Source organism: Phaseolus vulgaris, chromosome 2 (genome assembly GCF_000499845.2).
Source record: "Phaseolus vulgaris cultivar G19833 chromosome 2, P. vulgaris v2.0, whole genome shotgun sequence".
NCBI classification, from domain to species: domain Eukaryota; kingdom Viridiplantae; phylum Streptophyta; class Magnoliopsida; order Fabales; family Fabaceae; genus Phaseolus; species Phaseolus vulgaris.
The window spans coordinates 25,838,635-25,859,173 of record NC_023758.2 but is presented as its reverse complement, the minus strand read 5'-3'; the positions used below and the strand labels follow the sequence as shown (position 1 = coordinate 25,859,173).

Here is a 20,539-nt window from a genome sequence, read left to right as displayed (position 1 = left end):
TGTTGTATACTATAAGTCATAATTTAATACAATGAGATTGGATAAAATTAAATTAGTAACAGAAAATTGAAACTCAAAAAGACGAAATTATAATTTCACTTATGAAAAGTCCCAACGTTATCAGGGGTTTGAGCCGGGAAACATGGATTTTGTTTTAAAGTGAAAGGCAATGAAAAAAAAAATTACAATTACTATTCCTTAATCTCAAATAATTATATACAAAATGCTTTTAACTCATACAATAGTTATCTTAAAAAATCATACTAACACAAAATGCCATAAATTCACTTCACACTGATAATTCATTATATTAAACTCGTTACACATTTATATACTTGATGCCCTCACAACAAAATTGAATTGTTTTCTTTATCCTCTAAATTAAGTGTTTTTTACTTCAGAAGAGGAATCCAAAAAATTGAATGAGCAAAATAAAAGACTTCTTTTTTTAAAGAAGGAAATCAATAAAGGGAAGGCCAACTGTTAATCGAAAGTAATATAGGAAACACACAGTACAAGACTCACTGCCTCTTTAATACATAAAAAACTTTAATAGACATATGGGCGCAGTGAACAAGACGATGACACCGGTGTGACTATTTTGGCATCCATTACGAAGACCTGCTATGCCTGATCTAATCATTTGTGACAGTTGCAATGAGGTAGCTATTCATCGCTTGGAGTTCCTCCTTCTTGACTCGTGATGTTTCTCACGATGATCAGCATAATCGGATGAATAAGAACGCTCATATCTACCTGTTTTACTTCTATGATATCCATCGGCACTAGAATCCTTCAAAGAATACTGCTTTTTTCCATTCTGTTTATCCATATCATTCTCGGGATGTTTAGAACACTTAGGAGTATACCTTTGTTTGATTCTTCTATTTTGATCGTCTCTGTCCACATTAGAATCTTCAGGTGAATAAGAATGTACAGCTCCGCTGTTCTGATTTCCTTGGTAGCGATCAAAACCAAAAAAATTGTGATGTTTTTGCGAATCAGAATAGGTGGTTGATGAGTGCTTATGGCTGCTCCTTTTAAACTTGGATTGTCTTTGTTGATTAGAATCAGATGAATAAGAAATCACATCCCTGCTCATGTTATCAGCATGATCACATGCAGGACCAGAATCCTCATCCGAATATGAACGTCTTCTTTTGGTATCTTTCCTCTCATGCTTTGGTACATTCTTTCTACTTCGATCAGCCCTCTGACTGTCAGAATCTTCAGATGAATAAGGATGCCTTCTTCTGTCATCTTTACTTTTTTTGGTATCTTTCCTCTCATGCTTTTGTACATTCTTTCTACTTTGATCATCCCTCTGATTGTCGGAATCTTCAGATGAATAAGGATGCTTTCTTCTGCCATGTTTACTCCTACTGTGTCTAGGACGGTCAGAACCTTTAGACAAAAAGGAACGCTCATGTTTAGACTTACTTTGACAATTCCTGTAACTGTCAGAATCTTCGGACGAATGCAGACTCTTGTATCTGCTCCTTCTGTGACCTTCAGAGACTGAAGTTTCGGATGAACTAGACCTTGCATGACCTTGCATCTTTTTGTTTACCTTAACCTTTTTTTTCTTACGCCTCCTCTCTCCATCCTCAGATGATGCTTCACTATCTGAATTTATTTGTTGCTGCCTTTTGTGCTTGCTCCTTTTGGACTTCTTTGGTTTCTTAGAAAAGTTGGTTAATAACTCAGGTATACTATCCATACCAAGAAAACCTGAAAAATAGGTAATAATTATGATTGCTTTAGACGAAAATCCAAGACTTAAAGGCATCCACCAAATAAGTTCAAAAGTAAGCTGCTAGCAGATACCTCCATACTCATCAAATATGTCCTCGGCAACTATCTGCTGGTTGGGATCATCTGGTTTGAAACCTCCACGAGGAGGACTGATTCCCGGCCTCTGCTTGAGCTCCCATTTTAGGGGCTGCATCAGTTGCCAAACATAATAAAATATATGTCAACGTTATATAATCTTTTGGGAGATAAAAAGTAGTACACATCTTCAATCTTCAAGTTACAATTTGCACAACACATAAAAATGCATTTCCCAAAAGCAAATTGAGTGCAATAAAGGATGGTGGGAGGCATGCTAAAAAGACTGCAGAAAATCTAAAATTGTCCAGCTAATCTTGAGTTTTCAAATTCTTCCTGAAATCATATTTTTCTGCCCTTCATCTATAAGAGGGAGTTTTTCTCATTTCCATGTTCTAAATTAGCTTTTTCATACAGATATGCATGTTTGGTTTTGATTATTTCACATAATCTCTCACTAGAACATTTTCACTTTCATCTTTGATAAAAGTAAAACTAGCTAACCCAAATAGACTCATCAGAGATTGCAGATAGTCAACGATTGGTTGCAAGTGAATTTATGTTCCCGATGATCTTAACCTAATTAGAGATTGGCATTGAAATAAAGTAAGATAAGCAGAAATGACAATTTTGCACATGTAATTTTCAGCATATGCGACCAGTTTGTGATTAATTTTACCATGGCACAAGTTGTATTAATTTTATAAGATACATTGCAATTCAGTAGCTTCAAACAGTGAAATTGAATTGAAAAGACAAACGTATTATTTCTTTAATAAAAGAGTGAGGAAATAAAAGAATACACAAAGAACATCTACTTTCAAAATTGAAATTAATAAATTTGTCAACAAAAAATTATTAGAAAAATTTAACGAGACTAAACTCTACTGACACAAGTGTAAACCATTCACAAAGTTAGAGACTGAATTGTAAAATCTTCAAAACAATGGTTCACTTAAATTAGCAACTGACCTCAGTAGGATCTGTGTGAGCAAGGATGGCATTCAAGGGATCGTCTCTTTTCAATCTGCTTTCCTCACTAGGCATTATAATATCCTTCAAGGGACATTCACGATCGCCACTTTGGTGACCGTAGTTCCCACATCTTAAACATTTTACATTGCGTACTTCAACTGCAAAAGGTTTCACCCTGGCAGGAACTCCTGTTTCCAGTCTAAAAACCATTCAGTTACTAAAAGCACAATTAAATAGGTTTACAAAAGTTTATGGGGTCTAACAGCACCAATTAAATGTGAAGAGTTTTATCAATCTGTCAATACCAACAAACTGATCTAGGATGCACTTGATATACTACATATTTCGGACACTTTCAACACATATATGGTGATTTAACATGTACCACACATCCATGATGTAACAACTACAGATGATTTTTTCCCTATACCCCCACAAGTAAGAAATGCTCAAGTGTACTTGTTTTAAACTGAGGTGTTAACATCCAAACTTCTCAAAATGAGGAAGAAAGAATAGTTTCCTCTAGTGAATCTGTCACTTCCGATAAGTTTAAACTTCAAACCTAAATGTTAGGTTCACTAAAGAATGGCGTATAGCAATGAGCAAATTTTTAAACCTTAATTTCATCAGCTTGTACTGAAAAAAATAAAAAATAAAAACCTTTGGAAAGACCAATACGGCTACTCTATCCTTTCAAGTTTCGACATTGGACAGAATATAGAATCCATCTTTTAGAGTCTAAATTGGTATTTACTTCATAATTATCCTTATTTCAACGTTAAAATGTTTTGAGTCATACTCAAGTTATCCAAGTGATTCCAATGATAAATAATTGAAGTTCCACTCTGAGAACTGTTTGACCTATTTATTTTAACCCATAACTGAGACAACAACAAAATAACCTGATCTCCACAAGCAGCAAAAAATCTAATTTCCTAGTCTAAGACTCAATTATACTTCTGATTCACAACAAACGAAGCAACCCAACCAAATTAAAATAAGCACATCACCGTATAGTGTTTGAACATTATAAAACACATTCATCTCAAAACAAGAGGTTTCAATCCTAGGAAGAGCACTGCATACGCAGGCCAGGCAATAATACAAACACAAAATAACAGCAATTGACATACCTTGGTGCATTTTTAAGAACTTCAAATTCTTCTTCTGTCGGAAGAGGCCGCCCAAAAACATCCTTGGGCCTCGGTTTTTTCTTCGCTTCATTCAAATCCGTACTCTGTGGTCTAGGAAGCAATAAACACGAGTATATTCAATCATACAATAGCTAAAACCCAGTGGCAGAATAATTCCATCACTATTGAACAAAAAGTAAGCGACGGAGGAGGTACATGGAAGAGGAAGGTCCATCACGAGCATCATCGTGTTGAGGTCCCTTGTTCATGTCCTCTTGTTTCTTCTCATCATTCATTTCCGCAGCTTTGGCGCTTTCGGCGTTGTAACCCGGAGGACGAACGTACATGAAACTAACAGCTTGCATGAGCTCCACCTACACAAAACCCTAATTTCAAATAACGAGTCACGAAGAAAATGAAATCATGGAACACGAAGAGAGAGAATGCGATGCGAACCTTTTCCTTCTCCTTCTTGGAGATAAGATTAGTTTGGCGAAAGAACTCCTGCTCCTGCGCGAACTGGAACCGGAAAGAGAGAGGAATTAATTGGAAGATGAATTGCTATGGAATGGCATGAATCGAAGAAAACTTACCTCGCGAGAAACCTCTTCGGTGCGGCGTTGGCGATTGGCGTGGGTTTGTTCGGCGATCCACTTGCGGCGTTGGTTGGGATAAGAGAGAGGATGCCATGGCTTCTGGTTGAGATAGGAGTGGCTCCAGGCAGTGCCGGATTTGGTCTTGTAGTCAACTTCTCCGTTCGCGATTCGCTTGCTCAACCTTATGCCTCCTCCTTCTTCCCCCTCCATCGCATCGACTCTTGATTCTTCTTCACCCTCTGTCTCTTGAGCACTGTTTATGTTTCACACTTCTTCAACAACAGAACAGAATGATGAATAAAATATACTGTAAAACCTCTCGTCAATTTTTTAAATCCAGAAGGGTCAATGAATTAGATATTAAACTGTTTTTCAAGTAAATAGTTCAATATAACTTCATTTTACATTATTGAAAAATATGAGTATTTGATATAAAAAAAAATATTAATATTTTAATTAGTTTTATTCTGAATTTTTTATTAAATAAAATAACACTTTTGTGATGTATTTTTTTCACATAAAAAAAATTATTAAAAAAATACAAAAATATGGAACTAGACCAAAACTGTGTTATAAAAGACGATACATAAGTAAATTATATTTATTAATAAAGAATTCTAAAAATAGACTACTAGATGATTTAGCCTGTTATACTAAAAGAAAAGATTCTCTATGAATAGATTATAAATTAGCCAGAGCATAAACCTGTTTTTCCCTTAGTAATTAAGACAAATATTTCATTGATTACGAAACATCCAATGAACATTAGTCCTAACAGTAAACACAACACAAACCAAAGTAGAATCACATTCTAGCCATACAAGACATTAGTAAGCCCCATCGTTTTAGCTTCCTCTATAGCATGTATAACCACATAAAATTCAGCAACTAGAGCCGTTTGAACTTCAACAAACGCAAAAATAAATTATCCCATACTCTCACGGAAAATACCTCCACATATTACAAAATCAGTATATCCCCTAGCAACCCCATTAATGCTAATTTTAACCCAGCCTGGTGAAAGAACTTTACCATTATGAATATTAATACAAAAAAACTTGATCACGTTGAAATCTAACATATCATTCTTCATTGAAGCTTTAGGCGATTTTTCCACTAGACAAGTTAAATCTTTAATAACCGAAATAGTCCTAGAAACTTCAATCTTATACTGAAAACGAGCATAATTCCTCATACGTCATATCATCCAAATAGAAAAAGTTATCACAACAAGTTTAATCAATTTAACCAAAAAACTATCATCACTCTTAATAAAAGAGAGAATAACATCCTTATTAGAGAAATGAAAAGTAGGAAAAATCTGTCGAACCCAACTCCAAATACGCAAAACATTAGAACATTCAAAAAATAAATGCTGAATAGATTCCTCGTGTTTTTCACAAAGCGTACACAGAGACCAAATATGCAGACCTTTATTTTGAATATGTTGATCTCTAGGAAGCCGCCCATGAAAAACTTTACAAAGGACAAGAGTTTTGGAAGGCGAAAGATACGAAGACCAAATAAATTTACCCTCAACCACAGGAAACTCCTAGATCCAAGAAAATAGTCCTAGCCGATATAAGAGTGAAACAACCAGACTCATCTAGAATCCAATTAGGAGTATCCTGTTTCGCCCTAATCATGATATGACTAAAAAGATGACGCATTTGTGTTGGATATGAAGTCGGGACCAATTGGGTTGGGCTGACTAGACACCATGTTTAATGAGTGAGCTTAATCATTGTGTCCCCTTTATTATCTCTATTTAAAGAGATCATTGTGCTTGTAATTTTGTACGCAACAGAAAAAATGAAAACATATTAGTTGCCCGTGTGGATGTAGGTTGCAGTTGGCATCGAAACACGTTAAATCTTGTGTCATTTATTTTTCTACAGTTGATTCGTGATTGTGTAAGCTGCTTCCGCGTGCGTTTTTTTCCATCAAGTGGCATAAGAGCTTGGTTCGTTTACACACTAGAGATCCGATCAATAGAAATTAATCGACTTGAGACGTGAAAATAGCGGCTGCAACAGCGTCCCATATCTAGGGTTTCGCAGAGGCGACAACAACGTCCCAAAGTTAGGGTTTCGTAGGGGTGACAACGACATCCCAAAGTTAAGGTTTCGCAGGGGTGGCAACGACATCCCAAAGCTAAGGTTTCGCAGGGGCGACAACAATGTCCCAAAGCTAGGGTTTCGCAAGGGCGACAATGGTGTCCAAATGCTAGGGTTTTGCAGGGGCGACAACAAAATCCCAAAGCTAGGGTTGCATGTGTGTTCTACAGGTCTGCTGGTTTGAGACGACACAAAGTGCAGTGCGACGGTGGTGACCAACGACGATGGTGGTGCGAAGCGCGCTAGTGCGGTGCGAAGTGCGAACAACGGTGTCCTAGCAGTTGTTGGTGAGTGATTTTGGGAGGTGCAATTTTTGTGTTCTTGATTTAAAAAAAAAAAAAAAAGATTGCCAAGATCTGGAAATAATTGTATCGAGTATCTCGACTAGTCGTTTGAGATAACAAACGACGGGAAGTTCCGAATTGAAAAATTTGATGGTACAGATTTCAGTTATTAGAGACTTTGGAAAGGTAAGACTAGCGGACGACAGAAAACTTGATGTTACGGGAATAGGTGGAAAATGCAAATTGAGGACTTGCTAGTTCAGTTATTGAGCACATCAATAAAATGAATTCGATCTTAGCCAGACTTACGTCATTGGGCATTAAACACAATGATGAAGTTCAAGCTTTACTATTGATATCGTCATTACCTGACAGTTGGTCTGGAACGGCAACAGGTACCAGTTTAGCGGGACCTGATGGATTCACTTTTGAGAAGATTTGTGATCTCGTTCTTGGCGAGGACGTCAGAAGAAGGAGTTCTGAGGAATTATCTAGTGAATCGCTAAATGTCATCAGAGGTAAGAGAAATATCAGAGGTAGTGAGAGCAAGATCATAAGAAGGAGTTAGTCAAAGACTCAGGATTGCTCAAGAGTAACATGTTGGAACTGTAAAGAGGTGGGGCATTTCATGAATCAATGCCGAAATGATAAACAAGTCAACATTGCAGAAGACTTCACGAACGAGGACCTTTTAGTGTGTTGCGTGGATAGCAGTGGGGATTCATTGGTCATGGATTCTGGTGCTTCATTTCATGCTACCCAGAGCAGTGAAGCATTGCATAAATCTAGTTATTAGATACTTTGGAAAGTTAAGATTAGCGGACGACAAAACTGTTGATGTTACGGGCATGGGTGGAAAATGCAAATTGAGGATTTGCTAGTTCAGTTACTGAGCACATCAATAAAATGAATTCGATCTTAGCCAGACTTACGTCATGGGCATTAAGTTCGATGATGAAGTTCAAACTTTACTACTGATATCGTCATTACCTGACAGTTGGTCTGAAACGGTTACAACAGTTACCAGTTTAGCGGGACCCGATGGATTCACTTTTGAGAAGATTTGTGATCTCGTTCTTGGCGAGGACGTCAGAAGAAGGTGTTCTAGGGAATTATCTAGTGAATCGCTAAATGTCATCAGAGGTAAGAGAAATATCAGAGGTAGTGGGAGCAAGATCATAAGAAGGAGTTAGTCAAAGACTCAGGATTGCTCAAGAGTAACATGTTGGAACTGTAAAGAGGTGGGGCATTTCAGGAATCAATGCCGAAATGATAAACAAGTCAACATTGCAGAAGACTTCACGAACGAGGACCTTTTAGTGTGTTGCGTGGATAGCAGTGGGGATTCATTGGTCATGGATTCTGGTGCTTCATTTCATGCTACCCAGAGCAGTGAAGCATTGCATAAATCTAGTTATTAGAGACTTTGGAAAGTTAAGATTAGCGGACGACAGAACTGTTGATGTTACGGGCATGGGTGGAAAATGCAAATTGAGGATTTGCTAGTTCAGTTACTGAGCACATCAATAAAATGAATTCGATCTTAGCCAGACTTACGTCATGGGCATTAAGTTCGATGATGAAGTTCAAGCTTTACTACTGATATCGTCATTACCTGACAGTTGGTTTGGAACGGTTACAACAGTTACCAGTTTAGCGGGACCCGATGGATTCACTTTTGAGAAGATTTGTGATCTCGTTCTTGACAAGGACGTTAGAAGAAGGAGTTTTGAGGAATTATCTAGTGAATCGCTAAATGTCATCAGAGGTAAGAGAAATATCAGAGGTAATGGTAGCAAGATCATAAGAAGGAGTCAGTCAAAGACTCAGGATTGCTCAAGTGTAACATGTTGGAACTGTAAAGAGGTGGGGCGTTTCAGGAATCAATGCTCAAATGATAAACAAGTCAATATTGCAGAAGACTTCGTGGACAAGGACCTTTTAGTCTGTTGCGTGGATAGCAGTGTGGATTCCTGGGTCATGGATTCTGGTGCTTCATTTCATGCTACCCATAGCAGTGAAGCACTGCATAATCTAGTTATTGAAGACTTTTGAAAGGTAAGACTAGCGGACGACATAACTCTTGAAGTTACGGGCATGGGCGACATAGTGTTGAAGACACTAGTTGGTTTCTGGACTTTGAGAGATGTCAAAGTTGTTTAAAGCTTGACGGAAAGTTTGATTTCTGTTAGGTAGTTGGACGAACAGGAACATGAAGTGAATTTCGGAAATCAACAGTGGAATATGAAGCTCAGACACTCCTCTTAAATGGTGTGTCGGTGTCTGATACTCGTATGACACCTGTAGGACACGTATTCGTGAAGTGTCCAATTCAAAAAGTATTTGTTAGATTTCTAACAATTCTAGTACGGTTCTAACACAATTTTAAAAGGGAAAATTACATTAATTTTCTCAAAATTCAAACTTTATTGTATAAATTGTTATTATGATTATAAAAATAAGAAAGAAATCATTGTGAACCAGTCATGAAAAACATCTTTCTGCTCCAAAAAATAATTTGGAACATACTTGTGCACATAAATCTTTATTGTCAATTTATATAATTCATAATTATATAATATATAGATTTGTGTCCCCGTGTCCTACATTTTAGAGATTTTACGTATCTCCGTATCCGTATTCATGTTGTATCAGTGTCTGTGTCAGTGTTTGTGCTACATATCATATCCTGTGGAAGAAAGAGAGATTCGTTATATATGGTCAGATTACCGTCTGAGGGAGTGACCATCCCAGTTTAGAAGATAAACAAAGTCGGTTCACAGAATCTTGTGGGCAAAAGAGGGTTGTCTTTACGAGAGAAACCTAGAGCCACAGGTCAGATTCATGACGAACAAGCATGGAAAGGATCAGGTAGACTAGTTAGAGGTACTTATGGCAGTGGGAGCACGGGTCGTGCTTCAGCTGAGGTTCCTAGACGATAGTGGGTTAGGAGAACCAGTATTCCAGCTGTTGAAACATCTCTAGAAAATTTTTTGTTGACTATGGAGTATGTTTGTTCTCAGGCTATTCCAGGATCCAGCAGTTCTTGTAAGTGGGAGCCGGTAGGAACAGAGAACGGGTCTGTGAACTCATGGGAGTTTTAACGAAGTCTTCAAAATGATTAAGAAGGCTGGTGGGAACTAATGGTGGAACATTGAGTTCCGTTGATAGATTACAGAAGTACATGTACACAGTTGAAGCATAGGTGAACATTGTTTCGTGTCTTCAAGTGGGAGATTGTTGGGTATGAAGCCATAACTAATTGGGTTGGGCTGACTAGACACCATGTTTAGTGAGTGAGCTTAATCATTGTGTCCATTTTATTATCTCTATTTAAAGAGATCATTGTGTTTGTAATTTTGTACACAACAGACCTCATAGTTGCCCGTGTGGATGTAGGTTGCAGTTGGCGACCGAACCACATTAAATCTTGTGTCGTTTATTTTTCTACAGTTGATTCGTGATTGTGTGTGTTGCTTCTGCGTGCGTTTTTTTCCATCAATCTGCTCTAAAAACAATGGAATATTTCAATCACCACTTGTCCAAAACTTGAGAGAGTATATCCAAAATGCTAACACCATCAGATAATCCTACAATATTCGCTAAAGAAGTAGTACCACACCATTTATCATTCCATAAATTAATTAAAGACCTTGTACCAAAAGTCTAAGAAGTATAATCAAGTATAGTACAATAAAACTGTTTAATTCCATGCCAAAAAAATGATGATCTATAAACCATTGAAAACTCGTATTTTGATTTAAGAACCTTGACTTTTACTTTTTTTTTTAAATGCATAACTAGGTAGGAAAATTACTCCTAAAAATTATATATTGTAATTAAAACATTTAAAAATAATAATATTGAAATTTATTTATTATTTATACGTACATATTTTAAGCATACTTCTTACAAATAAATAACTAAATATATTTTTTAAAATATTATCTAATTTGAACTATTTTATATTATATAAGAGAGAAATTAAGTATAATAAATAATAATCCTCTGCAGTTCGGCTTTTACTGTTTTTTGCATACCCTGGTATAAATTAGGTTTTGCATTTTCCACACCATAAATTTCAACCTGCACCTTCATCAGGGTGAAATGATAAAGTTGTCATTAATTTTTTTTTAAAATTATACACTTTAAAATATATTTTATCGATCTGTTTAACTTGAACAATATTTTTTGAATTCATAAATATCTTTTAAAATATGTAATTCAGTATTTTTTGTTTTGTATTAGGGAATATAAATATAATTTTTGTATTATGGGAATGTATGTTATAGAATATAAATTTTATATTTCAAAATGTATCTTCAAAATATAAAATAAAAAATATATTTTGAATTATATATATAGAATATAAATTTTGTAGTTTGAATTATGTATATTCTGAAATATAAAAATGTATAATTTATTGTATTTTGTAGTGTACTTTGTCCTTCAGGATTTACAATCTTAATTACAAAAATATTATTAATGTTTTGGAGTATAGTCCGATAATTTATTTTTAGAAGAATAGATTTGGAATTTCAAAATTTACTGCAGCTTGAAAGTACTGTGGGTGTAGAATGTAATATTCTGTAAATGACCGTTTATTCCTGCACCTCCACATGTTCTTATTTTACCTTCATAAATTTTTTACTTTTTTAAAAATATCTCCGGTAATATTTTGGATTATATAATCGAGAAGTTTTATTTCAAATTCGTAATTACTTTCTGAACTACATAATCTGGAAACCTTTTTTTCATATACATAATTAGTTTTTGGATTACATAATCTGGAAGTTTTTTTTAACTTTTGGATTATGTAATTCGAAAGTCTTTTTTCAAATGCGTATCCATATTACATAATACCGAAGCTACTTTATGAGGGTGGCACAATAAGGATAAAAAGATATTTTCACGTTTTGTATGGGATGACAGAAGAAGATATGAAGATGAAGAAAGAAACAGTCCCTATAAATTAATGGACACGCAAGGTGGCAATTGGGTTTGGGTCCAATGGGCCGGTATACAAATGGAAGGACACTTTATATTCACCCATAGTTTTGTGGCTGTTTCTTTCTGCATCCCTAGGTTTTTCTTTCTGCACCCCCACAATATTATACAAAGACAAAAATAACCCTGTTATTTTTTAGAAACCCCAAAATGCACCCACACTACTCTTGCTTCTTCCTTTGCCCACAGACTGCTGCACACAAGAATTCCATTTCTCTCTTAGCGGTGTTGCTCCATCTCTTAGTACAAGAAGGTGTTTCTTTTGGATGGTAGTCGGTAGTGTCTCGAATTATCATTTTTGCAATTTATATTTAGTATTCCAGACAATGCAGTTTGGTAATTTTACGGTATTAGGATCCACATTTGTATTTTCACATTCCAGATTTGGAAATCCATAAATCTTCTGGATTGGGGAATCTGTAAATCTTCCAGATTGGAAAATCCATAAATCTTCCAGATCCATCAATTCATAATAGAAATTAGGCTTCCAGATTCAACAATTTGGAAATCAACAATTTATTAACAATTTGCTTCCAGAACACCTCCTCATCCAGAAAATAACATGATTTACTTTTGAATTGATGAATCTATAGCACACTCCACCACGGTGCCCTTTTCCAAATAAAAGGTTAAGGCCAGTTTTGAGATGTTCAAAATTTTGGAGGTGCAGGAAGAAAAAAGTGGGAGTGCAAGAAGAAGAAGCCTAGTTTTGTTTTGCATCTTTATGGATGTTTGAAATGTCTAAATTGTTAATGAATAAGATTTTTTTATTGTACAATTTAAAAAATATAGTTTGGATTTTACAGTATCAAATATACCTAATAATTTTCTCATGCATCTCCATGGAAAATTTTAAATTGTCCATGGGTCATATTTTAAGATTTTACAATTTGAATTACAAAATCCAAAATATTTCTAGATTCGAAAATGTATTAATTGTAAAATCTATAATACATATTTTTATGGATTCGAAAATATATTTAAGATTGTATAATTCAATGATATATTTTCAGATTCTCAAATGCTTCTAGACTTAAAAATTACACAGTCCATAATGCATTCGTGGTAAATGCATTGTTTAATCCATGTATTTTCGAATTATATAATTGGAAAACTATGAATTTTACAATTTAAAATATATTTTGGGATCTTAAATACATTTAATTTTGAATTCTAAGTTTATTCTAAAATGTATTTCCAAATTACGTAATGTAGAATGTATTTTTTATTGTATAATCTAAAATATTTCCGATCTAGTTCGGACTTTTTCCACAGCTTTGGCAGTATAGGGGGTGCTGAAAGAAAGAGCAATAGTGGACTTGGGCTGATTAGTTTACTGATCCAGTGTTATTTCTTAAGAAATATGCTAGTATGCTGTAAAAAAATGCTACTGTTTTCATTACTTTTAATCATGCTAATTTTCATTTTCCTACGCTTTGTATTCATTCAATTATTACTTAGAAAATGAGATGAGGCATTGATGAAAACAAAGAGATAACTAGGTGGATGATGTTTAAGTTTAGAAAATCCATATGGTCATTAATATGTTTGATATTAATTTAGTCATTAAAGTTTTGAGTGTTCTTCAAAATATGTATTTACTGTAAGATGAGATGGTAAAAGATGAAGGAAAACATTTGTTGTAGATTATTTGAGAACTGGGTAAAGAGATTATTTACAGTGAATACTAAACTAATTCATAACTAGTTTTATTATATTGTGTAACTGACATGACAATTAATTAGCCAACCAAAAGAGCACTTGGATTTGTCTGCATATAATTGATTTTTGTCGAGGATGAAGAATAATGTCTTAGGGGAGTGACATTTGAAAGTTGAAACCTTGCTGGATTTATGCTATCCATTTAGAGGAAAACAAATAGAAACATGTAATCTGTTATTCGTCATTTTATTCTTAGTTAAGGTAGCACTTTTGTGGAGCCTAATTGTCCTACGTCTCTGTTCAGTTTGCCTTCAGTGTAATTTCATTGTAATTTTTCTACAGATAAGATTCGAATTCAATGCATATAGACCTTTTACTTTATATGTCATAAGTGCATGCATATAAATTTATGGTTTATCTCATATTATACCCAAACACATCTCTGCTCAGATGTCAATTTCCTTAACTTTCGGTTTTGTTTTTGAATATCTGCAATTTGCTGTAAACATAAATGGAATCACTCAATTGACTCCTCAAAATGCAGCCCTTTTGAGGTCCCACTCACATGTAAATGTTTGAAATGCATTAAATTGTTTCTCATTGAATTGCTGCAATTTGTAAAGATTGCAGACTCTGGTGGCATCTGGTTCCTAAGCTAACTATCGAATCTTTGTTCTTACTTTTTTGACCAATTTCTTGCTCAGTCTCACGATTAACTGAATGCTAGATTGCTACTTAACATCTCTTGATGATATCATGATTCTTCTATGGATAAAAGTTACATTCCTCAAATTTTGTTTATTCCTTGTAGCTATAACTTCTTGAAACTTTCGGTTATGGTTACCAACACTTTGGATATGTGCAATGTCCTGTAAGGCTTTAAGCATAGCATCACTCACATTGACTTCTCTATCTCAGCTTGAAGCCTTTCTGAGGTCCCACTCACACGTAAAATTGTTGAATTGGACATGTTCTAATTGGACTTCAGCAAATTGGAAAGATTGCAGAACTTTGATGGTACCTGGTACCTAAGCCAAACTTCGAATCTTATTTCATTTTTGACCAATTCTTGTTCAGTATCATGGTTTACTGAATGCAAGTTAAATGTCATCTCTTGACGATATCATGATTCTTCCGTGAATAAGTTTCATTCCTCAATTTTGTTTATTCTTTGTAGGTAATTTAGTTACAATGTAGGAAAACAAATAGCATATTCTTCACTCATCATCTCATCTTCCAAGAACTGTAAAACTCTTCCGTTGTTTGGATAATAATTAAACAGTGGACTATGTTCAAAATAATGATATGTTTTAAAACACATGTTGTACCCTGAAACTTTAAGTATACTGATTTTCCTTTGATACACATGCTGCATATGGGCATGCTTTTACACAAAGTACGAAAGGCATGTAATGAGTGAGTCTTGGAAGTATCTATACATATCAACACAATAATGGAAAAGAAAAGGTAAATTTGGCGTAACATCTAACTAACAGGAAAATGAGTGTGATTTACCTAGGTATATAGCTTCCATTATATACTCATGCGCTTTCTTTTTGGAGTTAGTGTTGGAGAAGGAAGATTTCTTGCATCTGTTCAAGAACAGGTGCTTGACAATTACACATAATGCCTGCATTAAGGGGCTTGGTTGGTGATCAGAATATGCGTAGGTATGATTGGAACCTTTCACTTCTATTGATTGAGTTAGGTGGAGACCAAATTGGACCACAAAATTATAAGACTTCACAGATGTTTTTTGCTATTTCTATTGCTAGACTTGTATTAATATATATATCTTTTTGGGTTGTGGATGGCATATAATAATGAATCCTTTTTTGCTTCTGGACGTAAGCACAGGGATAACATTTTCTATGCCTCAAAATATTCACTTTCTTAACTTTGTTGATTTATTAAACCATCATGGAAAGCCTGACTTTGATAACTTAGGTTATAGCTATGCGTGCAGTACCTTTTTGTTGTTTATGACTAAATACCTAACACTTGGTGGAAATGAGCAACGTCAAGTGTGATAAAATAATTATGTTCAAGTTTTATGGACTCGATCTTAACTTACTTTTGTCTAATAATGATCCACTTCTGCTTCTCCCTATCTCACACTCAGATTAACTCTAGGATAACCTTCTCCAAATTTATCTGCTAATTCACATTGTTTGCCTCTATTCTTAAAGTGCGACTTACATATTTGTTAGGCAATATCATTTGATGTCTATTGGTTTTAAAACATTCTACTTGTTTTAGATGTTACTGTTTGTAAGCAAAATTATAAACAGTTGTTTTCTATGTCCAACCTCAAAGTGATTAGAGTGGATGATGCACTATGCAGAAGTAGACTCACGGATCTTAGGTATACCTTTTTATATAGATGAAGTATATCAACCTGATTTCAATGGTCTTCTTGGTACTCACTAGTCTTAACACTGCCATCCATCCACTTTCAATTATTTTATCAAGCTGATTTTGATGTCCATTAAGTAGGCTTAATCTTGATTATATATCATTTGCTTTTCAATTATGCCATCATTTATTCATCATTGGATGATGAATAACACTTGGTTAGTTGGTTGGTTGGATCAATTTTAATGGTATGCTAATTCTTCTAAGCATTCTAATCCACCATACTCCTTAATCACGAGTGAAAAATTCAACAAAAACTCTGATAATTTCCACTAAAGTAGAAAAAAAGAGTGAATAAATAGTGTGTGCACTGAGTGTAAAGAGCTTTTACACAGTCATTCATTCACAGACTGACATGTATGATAAGTTTGTTGATCTTTACAGTGACTATCTTTGGAATCATACTAAGAGTTTTTATTGATTGACAATGTAAATTTGGTTTACTCTGACGGTATGTATAAATTAGACCAAATTCTTCGTTGACAAAGGAAACAACAAAGTTGTTGTTTCAAATGCCGGACAATGATCCAAAATGGTGTTTCAGAGATAGAAAAAGGTTCTGTGCATTCAGCCTTAAACGTGCGGACGTTATCTTTCACCTTTATTCTGATTAGAATGCATAGTGTTATTTCTCTTGCTTCTTATCATGTGGCATACATAAACACATATCCCTTGCGTTAATGTAGTTGAATTTATGTTGAAGAAGAAACATAGAGTTAGTATTCTCTAATCTATTAAAAATAAGTCTTGTACATCCAACTCAGTCAGGGAGAGTTGATGAAGTTTCATTACATGAGTTCCATCGAAAGTCTAGTATTTTAGCATTATTCCTCAGTTGACTTGTACAAAAACTCTTCATGTTCTCGTGCTGTTTGTATGGGAGCTCAGTCATAATTTTGATCTACCTAACTCTATGCAGTGCAAAATAAGCAACGAGTCGATAACCCACCAACATCAGGGCCATAATGAACACATCAACCCACAAATGATTCAAGCCCATTGATTTGATAGGAGGAAAATCTGCCACTTTGCACAGCTCCCCCTTTGAACATTCATAGTAGTCATTTTCATTGTACTGGACACCTAAAAGCAGCTTGTAACAGTAGTAGCTGTAGCTCAAGTACTTGAGCCACACAATGAATGGAGGAATCTGTTGTATGTAGTACCCTCCAGCAATGAGAAACACAAGGGTTGTCACAGAAGCTAGAGTAGTTGCCTGTTTAATCTCCATCAAAATAGCACCAAATGCTAAGCCAAGGCTTTGAGAGACAACAACACTGTAGAGAACCACAAGAAGAGAAAGGATAAAAGTCACAGGATCAGGTTTAAGCCCTCCCATCCAATAGATTATGAAAACAAATGCAGTTGGAAGTGCAAGCTCCAGTGGCAAGTCTCCTATTGTTCTGGCAAGGAAGTAGGAAGAAAGGCGGTACATTCCTGACGACCGTTCCTTGATCAGCATCCTCCTCTCTTGAGGGAATGTGAAAACAGCATTGTAGAGAGGGTAGAATCCCCAGAAAACAGAAAAGAAAAAGAGCAAGGCAACCTGCATTACACATCAGTACAACCCCATATTAGTCCCTCTTAAGGGGTATAGTTTACAAAACAAAAAATGTAGCCAATCAATATTAATCATAGTTTGACTTCTTGGAGTTCGGGAAACACAGAACTTGAACTTGAAAATGGTGTGATGTTGACATGAATATGAAAAGGAACTCGATCAGATTAAAGGCCTAATCATATATGTTACCATAACTTTTTTAGTTGTTATTAATTGGCTGTCAATATCATCAACTGGAAAAGATAAATTGAAGCAATTCCTACTTACCCGATCTTCAATGTGTGACTCCGGAGTATGCCACCACAATAGTCCACCAAGAAAAGCGACACTTACAACTTGGAATATTCTCAGCCTGTTGAAGGCTTCATACCTTCGCTCCTTCACTCCCCTTTGTAATAGTACTTTGAACTGATGCCACCAGCTCGTGCTCCATTGTTCTGGCTTTATCGAATTTCCTGCATCAATAGAGACATTTCAGGCCACTGGGACTAATAATAGAGCTATGATTGTTTTTCCCTTAAAGATAGAAAAGAAGACCTACTTGCACAAGCATCTTTTGTGATATTGTGGTTGTTCACTTCCAGGCTACAAACCTCAGCTTTCAGACTCGTAGCTATATTCTTCTCATAAGCAGAGATGAGAGATTCCCTCACCTGTTTCCTCTCTTGTTCCAGTCCTTCATTTTGTTCAGCTGCTTGCTTGGAGTCTGGGGCAATCCCTGCAATGCATCCTAACATTGTTAGTGTTGTTTTTTCAAAATAATACCGAATCCGAGACCTTGGCTATGCATATATCAAATATTTACTTATGATACATGGCTCTCTCCAAATTACCAAAACCATAACAAATTTGTTCTACTCGCTCACTATAACTCATTTTAAGTAAAGAAAAATTTGGAGCTCTACCTCCAGTTGACAAGAAAAAAAATACTAAAGCCAGTTAAGCAATTATAAAACGAAAAAGGTGTCTGCCCAGTTTCCACTTTTGAGGTCCATTGGTTTTATAGTTATTAACTCTCATTGGAAAAAAAAAAGGAACTGAAAGTGTGAAACAAATGACTATTGTCCATTACCGTTGGCAAGATCAAGCAAGAGATCAGCTGGATTGACAGTCACACATGTGGAAAAACCAACAGAAGAGAAGTAGTCCAAGGCAGTTGAAGCAGCACCATAATAGATGGGGCAGCCTTCAGAGAGCAAGACCACCTTATCAAACATATAGTAGAGCCTACTAGAGGGCTGGTGAATAGTGGTGACAACAGTTCTACCCCCACTAGCTAGGCGCTTGATTGTGTTGAGGATTCTTTGTGCTGTGGTGGAATCCAAGCCTGAAGTAGGCTCATCCAGCAACAGAAGGCTTGGGTTGATGAGCATTTCTTGGCCTATGCTCACTCTCTTTTTTTCTCCACCTGATATTCCCCTAAAAAGTGGGCCACCTATCATGCTGCTCCTGCAACGAGTCAGTCCTAGCTCAGTGATCACTCTCTCTACATGTTGAACTTTTTCATCTCTGGTCAAGCTGTTGGGAAGCCTTAGAAGTGCAGTGAACACTAGAGTTTCAGTGACAGTTAGGTGAGGGTATAGCACATCATCCTGAGCCACAAAACCTGTTCTTCTCTTCATGGCACCAGAGAAAGGTTGGCCGTTGTACGTGATCTTACCAGATAGTTTGCCGCTGAGCCGGCCTCCAAGTGCTGTGAGAAGTGTGGTTTTGCCACTGCCTGATGGCCCCAACATGGCTAGTATTTCTCCTGGACACACCACACCAGTGATTCCATTCAGTATGGTCTTCTCCTTGCAAGTCCATGTACTGCCCCAGCATCCTCCTTTCTGCTCTAGTTTAACTTTGTACACCAGTTCCTCAAACTGCAAACCAACACACAAGAGATTAGCAACTTCGTATTTTTCATCAATGTATGCATAGAATCAATGCAAGTGTGGGATATGAGTAGTATAGGCGCTCTTGTTATGGGACTGGTAAACTACCTTCAGAGTTATTGGGTACATAATGAGTTTTGGAAAAGGTTGTTGTTGTTCATTGGTTTGCATGGGATGAGAAAGGACAGTTGAGTTATGGGGCTCAGTCATCTCTTGGGGACCTTCTACAGAGTGATGACTATTACAGTATTCTGGTTTTGGTGCTATGCAGTTCTGTGGCATGGCTAAAGAAGTAAGGGATTCTCAGTGTTTTGGTGAAAATAGTGGTGAGGATTGAGAACTGAGAAGTTAATATGTTGCTTTTAACTTGATGTTCCAATGTGTAGCTAAGAGCAACGCATAAATATATAGCAAGGACTAGGATGTGCACTGTGTGCCAAGCCCGTATATAGGCCACCCTTGGATGGTGGAATCCCACCTTTTTATCTCAAATTATTCTATCACGACCAAGCTCACCAAAAAACTTAGAAATTCTGAACCGTTGCTTAAGATCTTTCTTGCCTTTTCAATTTCTAAAACATTTTTTTTCACGATTTACCTTTATTAGTTTCACTGTTTTCTAATTATAAACGTCCTGATTGGAATTGGCTCACACGGGTAGAAACAACATTTATACAACAGTAGCTAGTTGATCCAAGGAACAATACATGCATACAAAAAAAAAATAATAACTCAAAATGGAAAACCGGCTTCCACTTCCATCATAAGTTCAATATTTTTTCCTCTTTGGGTTTTACTTTTACATCAATATTTTTCACTAGGCCATGAAGTGATGCCGGTCAAAATTCAAGCCACAGACACCTGTTATGACAAGGATAGTATTTTTTGTTTCATAACTATGTACTTGCTAATAATTTTTTAAGCAAGTGGGTCTCTTTAATGCTTTGTGATATTACCCTCGAGATTTTTATCAATCTGTTGGATATGCTTTGTTCATTTTACGCTACCATTCTTTTCCTTTTCAAGAGGATTGTACTGTGCATACTAGGTTCTGAACATGTGAAAACAGAAAGCACTGAACA

At 35.8% G+C, this 20,539-nt stretch overlaps 2 protein-coding genes across 2 annotated transcripts; both read right to left on the bottom strand.

Annotated features, from left to right (window-relative positions):
* Positions 1–423: 423 nt before the first annotated feature.
* On the bottom strand, positions 424–4,906 carry LOC137811085 (uncharacterized zinc finger CCHC domain-containing protein At4g19190). Its single transcript, XM_068612672.1, has 7 exons — positions 4,532–4,906; positions 4,395–4,457; positions 4,155–4,312; positions 3,939–4,049; positions 2,803–3,004; positions 1,828–1,942; positions 424–1,731 (listed from the first exon to the last, which is right to left on the bottom strand). The coding sequence occupies exons 1-7, from the start codon at positions 4,742–4,744 to the stop codon at positions 671–673; spliced, it is 1,923 nt and encodes a 640-aa protein (XP_068468773.1). The 5' UTR covers positions 4,745–4,906; the 3' UTR covers positions 424–670.
* An 11,785-nt stretch (positions 4,907–16,691) lies between these two features.
* Positions 16,692–20,093, bottom strand: LOC137811084 (ABC transporter G family member 14). Its single transcript, XM_068612671.1, has 5 exons — positions 19,566–20,093; positions 18,653–19,445; positions 18,122–18,298; positions 17,848–18,035; positions 16,692–17,565 (listed from the first exon to the last, which is right to left on the bottom strand). Exons 1-5 carry the CDS (start codon positions 19,737–19,739, stop codon positions 16,921–16,923), a joined length of 1,977 nt encoding a protein of 658 aa, XP_068468772.1. The 5' UTR covers positions 19,740–20,093; the 3' UTR covers positions 16,692–16,920.
* Between the last annotated feature and the right edge of the window lie 446 nt (positions 20,094–20,539).

Bases quoted from the DNA above. Each gene is read 5' to 3' on its own strand.
- LOC137811084 (XM_068612671.1), bottom strand. From the start codon at position 19,739: ATGCCACAGAACTGCATAGCACCAAAACCAGAATACTGTAATAGTCAT. The intron at 18,299-18,652 runs GTAATGGACAAT...GATGCATTGCAG, and splicing joins CTTGCTTGATCTTGCCAACG to GGATTGCCCCAGACTCCAAG. The intron at 17,566-17,847 runs GTAAGTAGGAAT...TGTGTAATGCAG, and splicing joins AGTCACACATTGAAGATCGG to GTTGCCTTGCTCTTTTTCTT.
- LOC137811085 (XM_068612672.1), bottom strand. From the start codon at position 4,744: ATGGAGGGGGAAGAAGGAGGAGGCATAAGGTTGAGCAAGCGAATCGCG. The intron at 4,458-4,531 runs GTAAGTTTTCTT...TTCCGGTTCCAG, and splicing joins CCGAAGAGGTTTCTCGCGAG to TTCGCGCAGGAGCAGGAGTT. The intron at 1,732-1,827 runs GTATCTGCTAGC...CCTATTTTTCAG, and splicing joins CATATTTGATGAGTATGGAG to GTTTTCTTGGTATGGATAGT.